At 48.5% G+C, this 20,826-nt stretch overlaps 1 protein-coding gene and 2 long non-coding RNA genes across 3 annotated transcripts in view; 1 reads left to right on the forward strand and 2 right to left on the reverse strand.

Annotated features, from left to right (window-relative positions):
• Positions 1–271: 271 nt before the first annotated feature.
• Positions 272–4,646, reverse strand: LOC139589351 (uncharacterized). Its single transcript, XR_011678997.1, has 3 exons — positions 4,118–4,646; positions 2,701–4,005; positions 272–403 (listed from the first exon to the last, which is right to left on the reverse strand). It is a non-coding gene; the product is annotated as an uncharacterized lncRNA (long non-coding RNA).
• Positions 4,647–10,815: 6,169 nt separating this feature from the next.
• Positions 10,816–13,994, reverse strand: LOC139590654 (uncharacterized). Its single transcript, XR_011679388.1, has 2 exons — positions 13,792–13,994; positions 10,816–13,405 (listed from the first exon to the last, which is right to left on the reverse strand). It is a non-coding gene; the product is annotated as an uncharacterized lncRNA (long non-coding RNA).
• Positions 12,744–20,826, forward strand: part of MDGA1 (MAM domain containing glycosylphosphatidylinositol anchor 1) — a 148,825-nt gene continuing 140,742 nt past the window's right edge. The window contains exons 1-2 of the mRNA XM_071428393.1: positions 12,744–13,319; positions 13,983–14,227. Of these exons, the coding sequence (XP_071284494.1) occupies positions 14,101–14,227 (127 nt within the window). The 5' untranslated portion in view covers positions 12,744–13,319; positions 13,983–14,100. The remainder of the gene's footprint in view (positions 13,320–13,982; positions 14,228–20,826) is intronic.

Below are 20,826 nucleotides of genomic sequence, written 5' to 3' on the forward strand. Positions count from 1 at the left end.
TGGATGCTCTTTGGCCAGGCTCCAGCTCAAAACACTCTCCTTCTGCTTCCACTGCTTTGTTGAAGTTTTGGGCCAGTGTTGCTCAGGGGCTGCAGTGTTTCCCAGAGCCAAAGGGGACTATTCACCAGTGCTAACAGGTAACACAGGTTTCAGTGTGTTGGCAAATCCTGAGTCTCTGCACCGTGGACCCTTGGGTGCAGGTCTTCCCAAGGAGCGCAAGCAAGATGGCTCCAACGTGGGTGTCCTCAGTGGCTCCTTCTCTGCATCTGGGCATCAGCTGAGGACTTTTGGTGCGCCACTTGGAGGATGCCAATATCACCCTTGCTTGGAGACTGTAGAGATCCCTCCTGCATGATGGCAGCCAGCCACACTGTGCTGGTCAGGGCTGGCCACACCTTGGACACTGGGAAAAGTAAGTGCAAAGGGAAAGGGTGCTCTTAGGATGTGGGGGCTGTGTGAACCTTTTCAAACCCTGAAGCAGTGTCACACAAATGAAAGGGAAAAGCTGGGGCTCTCCAGAGATGCCTGTACACACACACGAGTCTGACTCATCTGTGGCTGCCCAGGGGCCTCTCTGTCAGATGGAGCAGAGCTGAGCTGTGGCAGTTGCAGCAGCGGCTGCAGCAGCAGCAGCAGCAGTGCCCTGTTCTCGTAATTCATTGCCATCTGCTTCTCCCAGTCAGAATCTATAGCTCTTTTCCCCCCACCAGACGGCTAAAAACATGCCCTGATTTTTGTCTTCCGTGCAGTATTTTGTTTATGATAGTTCTGGACCTATCTTAATTATAGTTCACCAAGGGAATTGTAGAGCAGTCCCACCTTCTCCAGGTCTAGCTCCACATATTAGCTATTTTCTTCCAACAATAATAGATATGTGTAGATGTAGCCTCTCTCTTCCCCTCCCTTTCTTTTTTTTCCTTTCTCTCTCTCCCACTGGATGTGTGTATTTATGTGAACCAGGGAAAGAAATAAAAAAGCTGATGCTTGAAACAGATTAGTTTGCATTACACAGCTGACCGGCTGTCTTAGAGAAGGCTGGATACTGGGAATTCAGCATTTCCCCTTTGATTGATTGTCTCTGTGTCTTGAGAGATTAGAATTTGGCATTTTGAGTCACTCATGACAAGTCTAAAAGTAACAAAAATGCACCCGTGACATAAAATCAGACCTAAGATAACTTATCCTTTCCTTCCTTGGCTTCATAAATGTGCCTCTTTCATTTGCATTGCTGTTTACTTATGTAAGGCAGACAGGGATTGTGGCATTTCTCATCACAGAGCATTTGATAAAGTACTTTACAAGAGGTAATACAGCGGCTGCCCAGGATGGACAGTGTGCCCAGGACTACAAAACTTCCATTAACTGACACTGTCTTCCAATGACTCCACCGACAATGATTTTGTATTATTTCTGCCACACAAAATATTTTTAGATTGGTATTAACCTCTCTGTACTTGTGTGGGTGGATGCATGTGTGTGTGTATATTATTACCCTTGGTATTAACAACTGCAAAATGTACCTGCTCATTTTGCTTTATAAACAAGCAGAATGCACTGAACATCAGTGAGCTCTGTGCTGAACACAGGACAGGCTCTGTACCTATGAGGAAGGAGGAATCCCAGCTATGAGGAATGTGTAGTCATGCATTCATGTTGCTGCTTTTAAAATGTAAGAATGAGGTTACAATCTGTTTCTCTTTTAAAGGCCATTTCAGTTCTTCTACAATTTTGTCTTGTGAAATGTGTTTGGCTTGAAAAAGACCAGGCTGGCTCTGAAAGCAAGCAAGAATATTTGTGCAACATCTGAAGGAGAGCTTATCAAACAATATTGGAACAGTAGTTTATTAAAGATTTAACCCCTTTGACATTTTCATTTTTGTTTACTGTTTGTTCACATCCTGCTAGCTCAAGGATATACGGTTTATTGTCCTTCAGATTTTCCGTATCATTAATTCTGGCTGGAGGCTCCAGAAACCGCTGTATTTGAAGAAACTGGATTATAATTGAGAGAAATTATTAATGATTGTGTTGATGCCCTCTTACTTTCTTATTGATTTCACTGGAAATCATCATCTTGATAGTATTCCCATGGAGCTCAAATGGAAGGGGTCGTATGTGTGACTGTCATGGTCCCCTGGAGTTTGGCTGTGTGTGCCAAGAGCACAGAAGAAGTCCTCTCCTGCTCAGGATGAGCAAACCACCCCCAATTCCCAAGACTCCCCTTTCCACCCTGGCACAATGAGATCTCATCATGTGTACTGACTGCAGTTTATAGGGCAGAAGAATTTGTTTTCTACCAGATAGCCCAATTATCTGCATCCTTCCATTGAAGTGGGAGGCTCCATTTGCAGCTATAAGATAATGATTCCAAACTCAGCTTTGCAGATACAAGTTTCTCTACCTTATTACAGACAGGGCTGGTTTACAAGCATGGGCAAAGCTGTTGGCTGCCAAAGGCAGGAGCCTGCCAGGGGCTGCCAGCAGCCTAGTTTGCTTGGCTGGAAGAGGTGGGGATGGCTGTGGCTGCAGCAGGCATGACCACGCTGTCCAGCCCCTCCCCTCCAAGCAGCATGCTATAAAGAGGATAGAAAAGAAGAAGCACATCTATGGAGGGACCCACTCTGCTGCTGCCACAGAGCTGACTTGCTTGCCCAAGGGTGAAGTGAAAATCTTTGGACTGCAAAATTAAATTTTACCTACCCTGCTGATAAGCCTTGAGCCAACTCTGACTAGAGGTATCTTCACCTTTCTCTATTTTGACTACAATGAGAGGCTTATTGAAAGCTTGATTTTGATCCCTGTTAAGAAAAAAAAGTAGAGGAGAAAGACAACAAAATTCTTGCCTTAAGATTTTAGAGTTAAGTCTTGCTGATAATACAATATATTTTGAAAGTGTTACTTGAGGAGAAATATTTTGAATCTAAAATAATTTATATTTCGTCCACTGCAATATGTTCACCACTTTTTCGTGAGCCTCTCTGAGTCCAACATAAACACATTATCCTGCAAAATCTTAAATAAAGGTAGGTTAGACATTGTTTCTGCAAGAGGCAATTTGCTAAATCAGGGATGATAAATGTAGAACTGCAGTTTGAAAATGAAATGTGATCTTCTAGCCAGACAAACAAGGGGAGGAAAAGTGCTCATATGAGAAATTTTTATTGGTAATTTCTTGATTAACCAGTGCTTGTTTTCCAGAGAGAAAGGCATCTATTGGTTCCTGTAAAATATTTTTCTCAGGCATCTTTTATAAATATGTCTGCTATTTTCAGGGACTCAGAGGTACATGGGGAATACAGAAGAGTATTTAACATGAGACATCTCACACAGGATGTTTGGAGCAGGGATGAGCTCATCCCCTGTCAGCTGAAATGACCCAACTCCATGTTACTCCCAAGACTAGGTATGCCCAGGACACCTGGATTGGATCTTAAGGCACAAGAAAACACTTTTCACCTTATTCTTTCCTGACTCCCCCTTCATATCACCCCACTGGCTTCTTTGCGTAGGCAGGACTGTAAGGGAATCAAGGCAGGGTGTGAGGGAAGTGAGGGTGTGCACAAAGGTGGAAGGGAGAGAAATAAGGGCTAGCTGGGCAGAAAGGAGGGGCAGAGCTGCCAGGTCCTGGGGACCCTGCCCAGCCTCCCCCCAACAAGCCTCCCCTTGCCATACCCGTGGCCCAGGACCACATTTCAGCCCAGCCAGTCCCTGCCCCAGGAAGCAGTGCCTTCTTCATTCCAGCTCTCCCCAAGCTTCTGTTGTCTACTTGCTCCCAGAATCTTTCCAGCAGTCCTTGTTTCTCCTTCCGTGCTTCAAGCTGCACCAGTGCCCCTCTTTCATCTCTCCCCAAGGGCACATTCCAGCCCCTCCTTTCTCTGCCCACCCCATTAACTCCTGAGTCAGTGCTACCTGTCTTCCCACCAGCTCCTCCCTCTCACCTGGATTTTGCTGGTTCCTCCAGTCCTCTCTGAAGCTGGGTGGAGTGTGGCACCTGTCTCCCTCATTCTTCATACCAACAACCAGGAAAAATCAGAGTTGGAAAATCAGAGACATCAATTCCTCAGTGCCAGCTTCACATGCCATGAAACCTTCCAGCAAGTCAGATATTGTAGTTTACCTGCAAATCTGAGGCTGCTGAAGAGCTGTAAATCTGATTCCAAATGGGTTTTGTTCCTTCAGAATACTGGTTTGTGCATCCTGATGGAATATGGCACTGCTCTGTGTGAAATAGAAATGAATGGTTTATTATTGGCTTATCAGAAATCGGCACTGAAGGTTGTTCCTCACAATGCACTTTGATTAGAACAGGAGATAGACCAGCAGTGTTTCCTTCTGTCTGTAATCGAAATGATTTGGTCCATCTGAAAATTATGCAATTTCCCACTAATTTTACTGATTGACACAGCTAATAGGGAAGTTTGTTACTGCTGCTCAAAACCCTCGACTGATCTGCCTGGGGAAGTTGGGATGCAGGGCTTGGTTCAGCAGGGAGAAGAGAGCAGCAGCCTGGGGAGCTGCATGGATAGACTTCTTTGGAAACCCACAGGGTGAGTGTGCAGCATTTCAGACATGAACTGATATGCCTTAAAACACTGCAGTGACTGGTGAGCCCCTAGAGGGAGGTTGCAACAGAGGGGATGACATTTTTAAGCTTTAGGAAAGGGTCACCTAAACAATTGGTAAATCAAGCCCTGTCTTGGCTCCAGTGGCCCTGTATTTGGCATTACCTCAGGCTGACACTCCATACCATAGTCCTCCCCATCTGTGAGGTACCAAGCAGGGGTGTGTGGTAAGGCTGGTTGCTCCCAACATCTTTGAGGCTTGGTACAAGATCACCCATGGGCCCAGCACATCACTCTGGAAGCAGCAGTAGCAACAGCCATCGAAGTCCCTGACTTTAGTGTCAGGCTAGCATGATTAGCTCTTTTTCTCTTTCTTCTGAGGACTAGATGTAACTGAGAAATCAATTAAACTTCAACCTCTGACAGCCTATGAAGGGTGGAGAAGGTGGAGGTTCCCAGCAGGTTGTATGATCTGGATTTCTCTGGTCTGAAAGGCAGGAAGAGGAGAGATATCTTTGTTCCACATTCCCGATAACTTTCTTGGCATAACGAGCTAGCCAGCTAATAAGCAAGTAATTATACATTGGAATACACAGTTCAGTGGCAATGCTGTCTGTCTGCAGCAGTGCTGAGAAATGAGGCAAGCAAGCACTCTGCTCCAGCTCTGCTCATCTCTCTGCCTGGCTGGCTGAGCTTGGGTGAGTCACACCTCAGCTCTGTGTCTCAGCCTGCTCCTCACACAGGCCAGTGTCCCTTCATGCTCGCTTTTGGTCAGAGTTGCAATTCCTGGCAGAGACAGCCATGCCAGCAGAAGCCTTCTGTGGGAGCATAAGTTGTGTTGATTGGAAGCAGTGAGGAGATGGAGATGGGTGATCCTGGCAAGGGCAGCTCTGCTGGTAAGCTGCCTCCCCAGGAGCAGTGTTTCAATGCTGCACAGAACTCACACACCTGTCTTGTGTCCCCAGGTAGCTCCAGCCCCAGCTTCTCTAAAATGATCAGAGCAACTCCAATGAAAAATATGTTGGTAAATGCGGTTGGTTTTTCTGTAATTTCCTCTCAGTAGGGTTTTTCTGTTAATTTCTTGCATGTAGTATCTAGTGTTAGTTTTACAGTACTTAGTTTTTTTTTCTAGTACTTAGTTTTACAGTAATGGTTCTTCTAACTCTGAATTGCTGTACGATTGTATTACAAACATGTGAAGTTTAAACAGGGTATTTCACCATTGATTTACTAAAATGGATCCATTTACAGAGGGAAAACAAGGATGCTGCTGTGCCTTAAGGGTGTGAGAATATTTAAGCATAGGGGCAACATGGAATTGTGTTTCAGACTCACCCCAAAGGTAAAGAGGGAGCAGCAATCCTTGGTGCATGTGTGTGTCTGCGTGTGCGTGCGTGTGTGTGTGTGTGTGTGTGTATGTTGTGTTTTTCATCCTTTCAGCAGTTCTGAACATTTTCTCTTTTTTCAACATTTCTTTTGCAACTTCTGCATTTGTGCAATGAATTATAAAGATATTTTCACTTCAACAGGCAGTTTGTTAAAAATGTAGCTGTAGTGTATCACTGGACAGAAGAGGAAAGGGTGTGTGTGTGTGTGTGTGTACATAGAAGTTAACAAAAAAAAAGGAAAAAAAATGACTGGGTCCTTGAGTCAAGTACTGCAGCAGTGGCAAACAACACCTGAAAATGAAGAGGCAATAGCAACATTTAAGGGTAGCTCATAGACTGTATGTAATATCCAACAAGGAAACTACTTTTGCACAAGTTAACTGTAGGGGCTTTATTCTCAAACTCACTTAAAGCAGCTGAGCCTTGTGTGCTGCTTTTGGACCATGGGCTAGATTTGGGTCATGAGAAGGGAGTGACTTTTAGATTAAGTCAGAGGGCCAACTACCCATGACTTTCTTTATGTTCTCAAAGCACTTGGACTTCAGGCATCCAAGTTTCCTAATGTAATACAGGATCAAAACACGGAGATGAAATAATATTTTTATACAAGTGGTGTATGTGCAGAGACTGCTGAGGAGCACAAATGAGAGCTGAGAGACCCTGTCCTCACAGATGAGCTCAGAGCATCCTCCCTCATGGAAGTAAGATTTGCAGCCCTCTATCCCTCCAGACCTCATCAGCTCACAGACCTAAAGCAAGGAAGTTCAGTGGCACTGAGACATGCATTGCCCAGTAAGGCAGCTCTTTGCACTCTCTCCTTAAGCCTGGAAGCCCTCTGATGTATTCACCTGCCACCCTGAGCTATGGGTACGAGCAGAGCAAGGAATGACAGTGAAACAGGCCATATAAGTCATTTTGAATTAAAACATAAGTGTCCACATCCATCTTTGAGTGCCTCTGGAAGAGATAAGTACACAGGGACCATTATATTTCCAACAAGAACTCTGGCCTCAGGATTTCCAAAACTCAGGTCAAAGCCATGTTTATTTATAGCAGTCCTGGAAGGAGTTTGGGCAAAGGGAATAGGGTCAGCCTTGGAGAGTGGATTTGTGGTAGTGAAGGAAAATAGCAATGGGCTGGAGAGCTGCCAAGAAAAGAGCAGGAGGAAGCCTCCACGAGGCACTGGGCTGACTCAGGTGTCTCCAGTCAAAACAGCCAGTGATGGCCATGTGAGCTGGGGACTGCACACCCATTCTCCTGGGTGGAACAAAGCCCATCCCAGCCAAGGTGTGACTGCCCAAACTGTTCAGACTCTGGCAGTGCACATTGGCTTTGACAGCTACGGATTTCCATTTTTTTTCATTGTTGTGTTGCAGTGAGAGGCTAGTGGAGAGCTGCACCTCTGAAGAGCAGGGTATGGTCCCCCAGGAAGCAGTGGGGCTCCTTCAGGCATTGAATGGGATATTCTTCTCTGCAGCCAGCCTGGCACACTGTTGGATCTTTCTGCAACCAGCTCTGCCAGCTCTTGTGGTCTGGGATGGATAATGAAAAGGGATTCTGGCAGAAAAATAGTTTACTCTGCAGTTACTTTTTAATATCCAAAACACAAATGCTCAATTCTTGAAGTGAGGGTGGCTCTCTCTAACGACAAAAAGGGACTGAGGAACTTCTTGTGTGTTATTTTAAGTCACTGTGTGCTGATAGGATCAGATTCCCAAAAATTAGTGTGGCCACTAGGCAACTGAAGTGAGAACACCAGCTGGAGTGTTTTCTCACCAACTGGAGGTGTCAGGACATGCGAGCCACAGCCTCACCTGAGTGCTTCCACAGAAGTGACTCTGCAGGATGGCTTCCTCCTCTCATCAGAGAGACATGATGTTCTGTCTATGGCCAAATGCTGCCTCCACCAAAGCCTAAGCAGGCAGGTCCCATGAGTTTATTGGTTCATATTGTATGAGCCAATAAACCATCCCTGTGCTGTGAGTGGTGTTTAAAACCCCTCAAGGGAAATTCAAGTAGCACATTCTCCTGGGAGTGCTGACAACTGGCTCAAATACAGCCCTCTGGATGGAGGCATCTACTTCAGGAGTAGCTCCTTTGCTGTCACCTGCCCCACCACCTCCACCTCAGGGCAGGGATCACATGTTTTGGATCAGCTGCCTGGCCCTGACAAAAGCTGCAATCGATGCACCTTTTGCTTGTAGTGGCAGAGGGCAGAAACAGGGGAGAATCATGCTTGAACCCTTTGTCTCTGCTCTTTGTGGAAAAGCATCCCTCTCCAGCACAGTCTGGGAGACGTGGACTAGGAGAGGGCACCGAGGCAATAAAGGGAAGTGGAAGAAAGGAAGAACAGGTTCCTTTGACCAGCACCAGCTTGACATTTTCTCAACTTTCTTTTTACACATGAAAGGGAGGGTGGGAAAGAAGAAGAAAGCATGAATGTAGAAGGAGAAGCAGGCAGAAGAGAAAAAAGATCAAAGAAAAGGTGAAACAAGAAAAGATGTTCCCAGTGATGCTGAGACACTTGTCTGCACCCCTATACCAGCCCAAATCTGTCCTAGAGCATAAGAGAAAAAAACCCCAGCCCAGCAGGATCTCTGTCAAACTAGATATATAGGCTAAAAAGCATAGAGATTGGTAGGAAATGTTGTGTTAAAAGCCTCTGGGTTTAGTGCACAAGCAGGGAAGGGGGAAGCGGGGAGGGCACGGGGTGAGCACTTGAGCTAGGGAAAGAAGAGTGGCCACACATTGAGATCACAGGGGCAAGGGATTGCAATGGCTTTCAAATAAGCTTTAACCAGGAAACAGAAGTGTGTCAAAACATAGCTGGGTGAAGGCAGGAATCTGATACAATAGCAACCAGCTGTCAGAAATCCCAGCACAGCCCCATGACTGACAGCATCTGGGAAGTGCAGGGACGAAGGGTCGTAAAGCTCAGGTAGGATGAATACCTTGGGTGAAGAACAGAGATGGACTCCCCTCTCCATCACTCCTTTCAGTACCAAACACTATCTGTGATGAGAAGAGATAATTAAAAATGCAGAGAATACACAAGAGGCTCAGAGGCACCACTAGTGGTGTAAAATGCATCTGGGAAGAAAGTGAGCACAGCATAGGTCTATTCCCTGGAGTGCAGATGAGGAGAACTGAGGACAGCAAAGCAGAACCCTTGGGATTTATAACCCTATCTTGGCATGCTTCATACTGAAAGCAGGAGATACCCAGGAGAATCTAGGACTGCAACAGCACCAGCTTGGTGTTATGAATAATGGGAAACACTGCTCTAGGCCAGGGGAATTTTTTTGCACAGAGATTTTGATTCCAGCACTTCAGAATGGCAAACTAGGATTTTTTAATGTATGTTTTTACAGTTTTCCTGGGAAGACCAATTAAACAGAAAGAAAAGGGACAACAGACTGTTCAGCTGCATCCTGTCATTGTAGCTTTGTCCAGCTTCTCATCTTCCAGGAGTTCGTGTGTTGCAGAGTACCTGGTGCTGTTGTGTCTGGCTTTTTGCAACAGTTTGAGAGGGCTCCCCTTCCTCACACACACTGGCTTTCCCTTGCCTTTCCCAGTTCCCCCCCTTTGGCTCCTTTGCTGTCCAATTTCACTGCCTCATGTCAGACAGGTGCCCTGTTCCACACTGCTGCAGAACCTGCTCCAGCTCAGAAGCAGCACAGGAACAACTCTGTGTGCTCAGCTCCTTGATGCAGACCTATGATGCAGTTAGAATTCCCTTGTTTTCCCCTCTCCCTGCTAACATCTCTGCTGCAGTGCTACAGACTCTTCCAGCTTTCCCCTTCCCAACTCTCATCTCTCCTGCAGCATTTGGAGTCACCCTGGCTTTGCCCATTGCCTCTAAGGTGCTCCATTATGTTCCTTTCCTATCTCTGCTTTCTATTTCTACTCCCTTTCAGGAGGCACAGCGAGAGTGATGTTGCAGTAAAGCTTCCATCTGTGTGGAAGGAGGGAGGGGAGGAAGAGATCAAACTTCATAGATCCTGGAGGCATTCTTGGATGGGTTGCTGCGAAGAAAATGAAGAGGAAAGAGGTGATAGAAATGTCAGGCCACAAGCTGAAGAGATCACCAGGGCCCAGAGATAGTTGCATCATCCCAGGAAAGAATGAAATGACAGACTGCACCAGAGTACAGCATGAAAACATTGACACAGAGATAATTAATGTTCGTGCAACTGGACCTTGGCCTCACACAGTTCCTCAATCGCTTCCTGCCTGGTGTCATGCTTTGTATGATTTGCTCTCTTTGAACACAGCAGCTGTCCCAGAGACTGTCTACCTCTTAACAGAGCTGTGAAATATAGGTGATGAAGTATGTATAAATATTTCAGAGACAGGACTCATTTGACAAGTGGGGTCTTGAGAAGTGACCGGAGACACTGACTCCCAGATGGAAAGATGGGACAAATATGTTCTGTGGAAAGAGTCAGGGGGGAGGAAAGTCATCCTTCATCTTTGCTTTCTGACAAGTACAATCACTACAGGGTATGGTTTCCCTATAACAAGTAGCTTGCTTAGCAAGTGTGCATGGGAGTGCTGCCTTGCTGTCAACCACTGGAAACTCCATAATTATGAATGCTATGATTTATTAGGCCTCAAGCAATAATTATTAATTACCTTACTTAGCAAATGCAGTTATGTTCTTGGGTTTTGGCAGTATCTTTTCCTACTCAGAATATACTTTGGCAGTTTACTTTGAAATTCATCTTTCATAAGCATTTGTGCCAGTGAAACATGAGCATGTGCATTGAATACTAACACAAAAAAGGGGTGTGAAGCATACATTTTTTGGATTTTTTTTGACTCATTAGCCAGATATGTAATTCATACTCATTCAAACAGCGAGGCACTATTCCATAATTTAATGAGAATCCCTGGAAAAAAATAATGGAAGGGCTACAAAATGCCACATAAATATCCTTATTTCAAAATTATGCATAGAAAAGAACAAGACTCATGTCTCCGCGGTTTTATTTCATCACCACAAAGCTTCCTGGATCTGCAAACATCTCTTCGTCTTGTTTTCCTTGGGTTGCCTTCAGCCTGCTTTGTGGAGATGTAGACAATTTTATTTTGTCTCATTATCATCAGCTCCTGCTTCTCCTCATGCTGTGGCAAAGGAGTTGATCCACCTGTTCTCCTGGTGCTGGCTGCCTCCTTCTACCTAGGCACCCTTTATTAATGCTGCAATCACCCAGCGCAGGAAGGATTAAATACTTCTCAGATAAGGGTTTATTGTATTAAAGAATAAATTTGCTCATATCAGGTGCTTTCACAGGTGCCCTGCTCTATGCTATCAGCTATGGAAAAGGCATCTTAAGAGTGTTAAAAACACAGTTTCTTGGCAAATTTTCCCTTAGTTATAGCAAAAAAAAAAAAAAAAAAAAAAAAAAAAAAAAGAAATACAAAGGAACAAAACTGTAAATGACTACAAAAACAAACAAGGCAGTTTTGTACTGGTGGTATCCTGATAAGTGATAGAATAGAGTCCAGTGGGAAACTGCTTCCCACGTGCATGGATGCCGGGCACTGGGGGGACGCTGGGCTCTGGGTGATGCTGTCCTGCCTGTACCGCTGCTCTCTTCCTGGGGCATGCTTCTGCTTTTCTCTTTCTGACTGAGCGCCGTTTACAATAACTACTTGCTAATTAGGGGCTATATCTATTAATTGCTTGTTTGTTAGAGCATGACTGAGCAACCAGCCGCTCTTTGGGCCATAGTTTTTGATTTTTTTTTAAATTACATTTTCATCCAGGGAGTGACCTGTTCACGTGACAACTCAGTGCCTGCGGGGTCCCGCACCCCTGGCCAGCTGCGGCGGGCAGCGGGCGTGGATGCCAGGCCGGGAGCCCCCGGGGCAGCGAGCCGAGCCCACGCGTGGCCGAGGCGGGGGCGCGCAGGGACCAGCCCCGAGGAAAAGCCGGAGAGGTTTCGCTGTCGCTAAGGGACACCCGCATCAGCCCTGCCCGGGAGCCCCAGCTGAGCCAGCGCTGGGTTAGAGGCGAGCCGGAGCCGGCTCCCGGGAGCAGAACGCGCCGCTAAGGGGGGTTTCCACGGCGCTGGCTCCGCTTTACGGTCTGGCTCATTGCTATGCACCCGGGACAGGCACGGGTGGGCTCGCCAGCTCGGGGGCGAGCAGGTCTGGGCTTCCCAGAAGCAGCGTTTTATCTCCCTGGCAAAGCAGACGGAGATAGAGATGGTAAAGCAGGGCCCCGCGTAGCCCGCGCTGCCGGTGGAGATGCTCGGGGCTCTCTCAGCATCCTCCTCCTGCTCCTTCCTCTCTCCCGGGCCCTACGCGGGGGCACGGGGAGCGGGGCATGCACAGGTTCCCCGCTCCGGGTTTCACGAAGGAGCATCCCCGCGGCCCGGGCCGGCAGCCACGCACCGGGCTGGGCCCGCACAGCACCCCCGCCCCGCCGCTCCCCAGCAGCATGCACAAGGCAGCCCCGCCAGCCTGCAACCTACCTGGGGGGCCCCAAAAACTTTGCTGGCACCAGCGAGCACCAGCACCAAGGAGACACCCCCGAAACCTGCGCTGTCCCCCATCCCTTGGCACTTCATTCAGGTCCCAGCCGGGAGAAGCCGACCTTGCCGCGAGGGTCCTGAGGATGAGAGTACCCCGCACTGACAATCGGTCTCCCGCCCGAAGCAAATCCCTCTTTCTCCCATCCCTGCGGTCTTGTCCATAATTGGGCCGGGGCGAGGCGCGGGGAAGCTCGCGGAATTGGGCAGGAGGCAGGGCTCTCCCCAGCACGCCCGCTTTAATTGGCTCTTTTTTTTCTTTTTTTTTTTTTTTAGCGAAGGGTAATGAAATGGTGAAGAGGGTGGGGGGGAAACCTGGAAAGCCAACAGAGTAGAAAATCAGGCGCGGCTGGCAGAGCCGGCAGGCAGGAGGGAGGGAAGCGGCCTCGGGCCAGCCCCGCCGGCGGGCGCGGGAAGCCCGGGACGCCCCGTCGGGGCCGCCTCGGGAGCGGTGGCGTTCCCGGCAACTTCTGCAGGAGATTTTGGCGCTTCAGGAAACAGCGGTGGGGTAGAGACCTCCCAAGCGGTTTCCAGCTGGCGTCTGGCAGGAGTAGCTCAACTTTGTCCATCTTCTTGTCCCTCATTGCCGGCTACCTTCCAGTTGCAGCCCGTTAGTTCCCACTAGGAGCTCCGGCAGCCGTCGAGGGAGAGAGACACGGGCCCCTGTGCAGCTGCAAATCCTCAGCGAGGCGGGCGGAGCAGGCAAGCACGGAGGCGACGCACCCACACGAGGCTGGCACACAACATCAGGGAAAGTTTTGAAGGGCGAAGGACCTGGCAGGCTGGGGAGGAGGCGAGGAGAGCCGGGCTGAGCTGCAGGCGCTGCGAGGGTGCGTGGTCTGTCTGCTCCTCGGTTGCTTCTCCCTTCAGGCTGGTTGGGGCGGTGCAGTGCAGCTGGGGGAGCTCTTGGGAGCCGCTTTAAAAAAAAAAAAATCCTTCCTGGATTTGATTAATTACAACAATCCCCTCCTCAGAAGATCTGGAAAAGAGGAGCGAGAATCACCTATCCCTTCCTCCGCCTTTCAGCAGCTGGCTCCTACCCCCCACCCTCGCTTCCCCCCTTTTTCTCCACCTCCTTCTCCTTCTCCCCGTCCGCTCCAAGGGCTGCGGCCAGAGCCTCGTCAGGAGGAGGGAGGGTGAGGACTCACTCAAGTTGGCCCCAGTTGGCAGCACTTCGGGCAGCGCGGGACTGGGGCAGCGCTCGGCAGCTCCCGCGGAACAAAGGAGCCCGGGCTGGCCCGGTTCCTGCTCCCGCCCTACCCGGTGCCGGCCCGGTGCCCCCGGGCTGGCCTTTCCCCGTACCCCGAGCGCGGGTGCGGCTGCCTGTTCGCCTGGAGATCCTCGAGCAACCTGGAGAGGGGAAGCGGGAAGCGGTACTCCGCGTTTCTGCCCTCCTGCCTCCTTCTCTGGCTCTCTCACTCCTTTCTTTCTTTCTTTCTTTTTTCTTTTTTTTTTTTTTTCCCTTTCTCCTAAATTTTAAATTTTACCCCCAGGTGGCCCCTGTGTGGGGGGTCCCTTCCTCCGCCCGAGGGGCGCCGGTGGCCGGCGCGGAGCGGGGCGCATGGGGCGGCGTTTCAGGAGGCTTTCGGCTGCTCCTCGCTCCCCCGCCGGATGCTGCCTGAGCTGTTTTGGCTGTTTTTCTTCGCCGGCGATGAAGGCTCTGCCTTGAAGATGGACATGATCTGTTTTTTATTCCTGTCTCTGGTGCCGGTGTACAGCAGGGGACAAGGGGTGTACGGTAAGAGACGCTGTCGCTGTTTGCGAGGAAGGGGTGGGGGGCGAGGGCGCAGACGGCGGCGGTGGGATCAAAGTTAAAAAGCACCTGCAGGAGAAAGTAAATGATGCCGCCGAACCTCGCCTCAGCCTGAGCGGAGAGACTGACGCAGCAATAGGGCTTCCAGCGCCTGTAGCTACTTCATAATTTCTCGCCGTAACCTCTGGCCGCCTCCCATGTACGAGTCCGCCGCGATGGCACGGAGGGAGCCCGGCGGGACCGCCGCGGGGGAGCGGCTGGAGCCCCGGCCCTGCCTCCCCGCTGCCACCCGCCTCGCGTGGGGACGCCGCGCTGATGCCGGCGGGGGCGGCTCTGGGAGCACCTCCGAGTTGCCTTTTCTTTGGGGCAGGGGGAGGACGGAGGATCCCTTCTCGGCGATGCGCTTGCGGGTTTCCTTGCTCTCAGGAGCACGGGCACGGGGAAGCAGGGAGAAGGGCGTGCGGGCTGCCCGCTCTCGTTCCCGGCCTGCCGGGGGCTGCCCGCTCCCGCCGCCGGCACGGCTCCGCCCGGCTCGGCTCCCCACGGCCGGGCTGCCCGGGGGGGCGAGGCGAGGCTGGTTTTGCACCCTGTGGAACTTCGCGGCTGATTTTCTTCTTAAGGTGATGGAGATGGGTGGGTGGTGGTCTGTGGCAGGGATGATGCCGAGCTGCTTGATATTTTTTTTCCCTTTTTACTATTATTATTTTTGCATTTACGGAGCTTACTTCCTCTCCTTGTTTGCAGGCAGGGTGGCAAATGGCGAGCTCGGGTGGTCTCCTCAGGAGAGGTTTGGCTCCCGCAGCCCCTCAGTGCGAGGGCAGAGGCGGGGGATGACGCCCCGTGCCGCCGAGCACAAGCCCCGCGCTGGGAGAACACCCGGGGTTTACTTCAGCCAGACGTGCAGCCCCCCTTTCCCTCTCCCAGCCCCCTCTGAATTCTTGCTTTACAAGATCTGCATTTCCAATACACTGGGAAAAAATAAATAAAAGCAACCCACAAGACTTGTCTCTCATAACAAGCCGGCTTTATCTTGGCTTACAACTCAGTTGTGCGTTGCTGTTAAGTCCTTCTGGAAGGCATGCCACTGCCTCTAACAAGCCAAGCTCTCTGAGCTCTGAAGAGAGACCCCAGTGAGAGAGTCCAGCCCCCCCGCTCCCTCTTTTTTAACAGCACGCAGCCAGTCTCTTGTGTGAGCTCTGGCAAAGATCAGTTCAGTCTCACTGACTATGGGTAAGTCTTTGTAGGTCACTTTTTAATGATGTATTTCTTTAATGGAAACAATTCGTCCTTTCTCCTTGAGGACTGGGATGTTAATTTGAGTTTGGGTCTGTTTTGTAAAATAACCATTTTAAATAGAGAGTGTTCAGCTTCCTTTATTTTTTTTCTTTCTTCTTCTCAGTATTTGTGTTTTGTTCTCCCAGTCTGTATATCCAGACAAAAATTCTATGACCCTTGAAACGCTGGAAAGATGAGGAGTAGAATGAGTTTGTGGTACAGAAACCTGGTCGGGGCATATAATTTTATCTTTTAAAACAGGTACTCTGCTTCTAGCTGAACTTTTATTATTTCACATCAGTGTTTTTGCTGTCAGTTGCTGTAGAATGGACTCGCTGCCTAGGATTGTAGCAAGAGGGACAGAGCTTAAAACCAGGTTTGCTTGAATGTGCTTTAGAGGGTTGCCTGTTGTATTTTTTCATACACTTCAGTGAACTTGCATTTGACAGAGTTGCTGCTATTAGATCTTCAGAATAACTTACTGATGTTTTTGTCTTTTTCTCTCAGAGAGAGATTGAAGAAGCTGTGTACAAAAGAAAGCACAGATGCACACATACACTAAGATGAAGGCATCCTTTTAAGCCAAAATGGTCCACTATTTCTATCTGTTCTCTTAACTACACAAAGGGGAAATCTAGTGTCTTCCTTCCTCTTCCCACCCCTGCCTCTCCAAACTATCGAACAACAGGAGCGTTAATGCGCAGTTGTCGCTGAGTGCAGCCCAGAGCAGTGTCTCGTGGAATCAGCACGCTGCAAACTTGGACGGTGACTAATAGTTTTCATATTGTCCTCACCAATTCTGCCTTCAGTCCACTACCCTGGGCTGATTTCATGCCTTCTGCAGCCAGCACTGTTTCTTTGGATGTGAGGTTGCTGTTGCTGATGGCTCAAGCAGAGCTGGATTAATATTGTTATATGTGCAAGGATAAATAAAAAGCAGGATTAGAAATTAGTCCCACTGCCCCCCTCCGCTTGGGTTTTTCCTCCGTATTGGTCTCTTGCCATAGCTTTAAGCTGTACTTCAGCATCCTGTGTTGTGAATGTCAATCTCATGTGGCACCTAATGTAAAAATTATGGGAACTCATGTGTCACGGTTCAGATCTCTTTTCCTGCCTTTGCCTATTGGCAGTGGAGACTGGGGGAGGCATCTATATGGGTCTATAAATATATTTTACTTTAGCAAATCTCTTGAGATTAAATCAGATTAAACAAGATAAAGTATCCATGTGATGTACCCTTTAAATAATACACCCACATGGATGCACACAAAAGACCTCTGTCTGGGAGAGCAGAGTCGTTGGAGAGGTTTATTGAGATGAATGGTATAAATAAAATGTGGATAAGGGGGGTTCTGGGAAAGAAGCATTTGCAATTGAGGTGCAATTTAATTAGGAGTCAAGGTGCTTTTTGCCTGCTACCTGAAGAGGCTTGTTATATAAATTGGCATTTGTTGTAATGACTGAAGTGTGTCTGAAACCCTCTTCTCATTAGCTGATCCCATTCTTTCAGCCTTGTTTGTTGCAGTGAGACAAGGCTGGCCTGATGGGGAAGGCAATTCAGCAGGCTGCCAAGAGGCAACTTTTATCAGCCTTTTGTGGTAGCCTATTTCCCAGACTGCATGTGCTTTTCAGTCCTGGTGTGTTAATGCTGCTGGTCAAGATGAGAAGCCAACCGTAATAGATCTCTAGAAAATGTCAAAATTGAGGAGGAGGAGGAAAGAAGAGGTAAGGAGACAGGGGACTTGCCCTTCAAGGCTTGTAGTTATCAACACTTAAAGACTGTAAGTTAGACTGAGAGGGGAGGATTGGGGCGTGGTGGTGGCATTCAGAGGGAAAAGCATGCCTCTTGCCTCCCACTCTGCTTTCTAGGTTCCAGGACTTGGGTAGCTCTGGTTTGGTGTGCACAGTGCTGCTGCTGTGCTTGCTCCATGTGCAGTGTATAATTAACATTACTGGGTTGTCTTGCAATTAGCACAGTCCCACTGATCAGCAGCAGCCTTTCAGGCAGAATAAGAAAGTGGGATGTTTTGTCCCCTGCCTCTCCTAATTCAACTGCAGAAAAGACATTGCAGGAATGGGCATCACTGTGTGTGGTGAGGGGCTACATACAGCAAGGTGATGGAAAGGGAATGAAAGGAAATGTTTAGGCTGGGCAGCAAGGAAAGCTGCCTGGCACCATGATCAGAGGGACTGGATGGGCTGCACTTGAAACTGGTGGGGTGAAGCGCTTGGAGTGTCAGGTAGTCCTGCCCTGCCTTTGGAGGTGGGGAATAAATGACCTGTTGAGGCTCTTTGTTTTAAGAGACACCATCACATTGAATCATCCCTGAGATGCCACTACAGACATAGCAAAAAAAAACCCCAAACTAGTTGAAGACTGTTTTCTTGTGTCTGTGATGGAGGAGTGTCATAGCAAAACATGTCTGGTGTTTAGGCTATAAATATCCACACTTTTTCATTTCATGTACACATGACATGATTTTTTCCTGCTCCTTTTACCTGTTTGTTTGTTTGTTTTTTAAAGTAAAAACACTTTTCCTAGAGTTTCTTTTTATCATAGACTGTCCCACACCCTCTTGCAACCTTTATGCATCCATATCTTCTGCTGACAGGGGCACAGGCACTCTAATGTCACCTGGAGCCTGCTGATCTGAATCCATCCCTCTCACATGCCTCTGCCTAGAGCTATTTTGCCAGCAGTAACAGGGGGCCAAGACATGAAGCCCTTCAAGTACCTTGCTGTCATCTCAGTGCACCCTGTGTCTTCAGAAATGGCTGAAGAGATTGCTGGCAAAAGGAATGATGCAGCTGGCTCCTGTGAGCCACTTCTTGGCTGATTGTGTTGGGAAAATGCAATGCTTGAGCACAGTGGCCCCCCAAACTAAATATATATGTGTGTGTGTGTGTGTGTGTGTGTGTGTACACATATATATATCTGTATGTACACACATTCTTTGTGCTCAGTCAGTTCTCTTTGCTGTCCAGCTCTTAAATCTGTGTTGGCCTAGGCTGTATAGTCTTTTGAGGAATGAGTTTTCTAACTGCAGTGCCATAGGACTAGTTTCACCAATGGACTGGGTTGGTCCAAGATTTGCATAGTTCTTGATCAGCTCTTATAGGTCAAGGCATTAAATCTGTCCAGCCTCAGAATACCTTGCTGTTCTTTAGTTGTAATGTGTCAGATTTACTCTTCTGTGACACTAGAGCCTCTGGTTTTAGGTCAGGTCAGTAGCTTCACACACCAGATAAGCCCTCAATTGACTTTAATATGCAGTTCTAGAAAACTGACATTATCCTCTTGACAGGTTGTTTGCAACTTGCTGGATGAAGTCAAAATATTTCACTATAGGTGTCATCAGAAACCACCATCCTATGCTAATTTTTGTGGGAACATGAAGACAGATGTTGAATAATTTGACATGAGCAGCACAGCTTTTAAAATTATCACCATGTCAGGTTCACACTGGAGTTTCTGATATATATATATATATATATGATTTCAGATGAGTTTGAAAGAGGGGGGGAGGTAGATGTAGTAAGTGACTCCCAGTAAGTGGAAGATGCAGCAGAAGATGGCCCTGGAGGTTCAAGACAGTAATTCAGCACTGGCAGTAAGGGGTGCTGTGCTGCTGAGGCTGCTGTTCTTATTTTGAAGTAAAGATAAAAATGATTTCCATGCTGGTAACTCAGGGATCTTGTGACACTTCCCATCAACCAGAAGCCCTACAGTTTTGCCTGTGTTTTGATGAGTTACTGCTATTCTGCTTGCTTGAATAGTGTGGTTTCAGGCTTCCAGTCCCTCCCTCCATACACACTGTGCTCTCTTGGTTCATTAAGCATAGTCTATTAACATTAAGCTAAGAACCATGCCTGCATGGCTATGGCTTGTTATCAGGAGGGCAGAGGGGGGTGGGGGAAAATTGCCTTCTGCCCAGTGCCAGTGTGCTGATAAAAGCAATAGAGAGAGAGATGCATTTCTACTTGTGAAAGACAGCTTGGGGTGGAAGGTGTTTCTCACTCTTTTCATGGAAATGTCCCAAACTCTACCTGCAAAAGGCTTCTCTAGGGGGCATAAGGTAAGTCCACAGGCAACTGGTTTGTGTGTTAGGTCTGCAGAGACAGTTCATAGGTAAAATTCTCATCAGGTGAGATGTTGGTGTTTTTTGTGCAGAGGAGTTGCTGTGTTGTGTTGTCAGAAGGGGCTGTGCTTTGCTGTGGGGAAGATGAGCCCTCTAGACAAGAGACAGTGGATAATGTTGGTTTGTTCTTGGAAAGGCTGTGGGTGCCCACATCTGGTGATACAGTATGTGTTTCTTTAGGCCATCCCTGGTAGCCCAGGGATGCTGGGCTACCATATCTTAGGTATGCTGAAACTGTTAAGAAAACTTTGAGACCATTTCTGCTCTCAAGCAGTCAAGGTGAACACACCACGTGCCTGTGTCCCAGACACTTTCTGCTGATCATCATCCTCTGATGTGGTACAGGTTTAAATTCAAAAGGGTAAAATGTGCCAGTGTCCCCTGAGCTTGTGGAGGAAAGGGGAGAGCTATGACATTGACACCACACATCTGGGGAGGCCTTCAGGATCTACCAGAGAGAGTGATGTGTTGAGAAGTGGAAAAGGAGAATTTGTGTATTTTATGTCTCTGTGCCCATGTTACACTGCTGAGATCTCTTCTCTGGTAGGATCCCATGTTACAGTGCTGAGATCTCTTCTCTGGTAGGATCCAAAATACTTCAATTTGAAAAGAAAAAGAGCTCTCATCTGTCCCTCATTTGGGGAAGGTGACTGAAGAAACAACAAAAGTTTTTTTCTTATAGCTGAGCACTTGTCTACTGTTTAATAGAAGAAATTAAATGTGTGACAATCCATGGAGCTGAGACTCAGAAGTGCTGCATTAAAGAGCTAGGAAAGAGCTCGAGGAGTGGAGGAGGAGAGGAGATCCTGGGCTACAGCTGATCTGGTCTCAACGAAGTTCAAGCGTGAGAAGGGCTGTTACCACCAGGCTAGCCGGGACAGCACATAATGGGAGGCCGAGAGCCTTTGTGCCCAGTGTCAGGCGTTTCTCGGAACGAAGGTTTAGACTCCCGCTTATTTTCTGTGACTTCTGCCCACGCAGGAAGCGCCGCCGCAGGCGGTTCCTGCTTCCCCTCGCACCCGAGGAGAGGCTGCCCGTCCTTCCCCGTGCTGCCGGCGGCTCCCCTGCAGCTGTGGCTGCGGAGCGCATCTGGCGGCGGGACGCGCCTCCGCCGCTGCCCGGCAGAGGGAGGCGGAGCGCGGCCCCGCCGGGGGTGCCGGCCCAGCGCCC

This window comes from Agelaius tricolor, unplaced genomic scaffold, assembly GCF_023055355.1.
Source record: "Agelaius tricolor isolate 1412-34295 unplaced genomic scaffold, bAgeTri1.0.p SCAF_1, whole genome shotgun sequence".
Lineage (NCBI taxonomy): Eukaryota > Metazoa > Chordata > Aves > Passeriformes > Icteridae > Agelaius > Agelaius tricolor.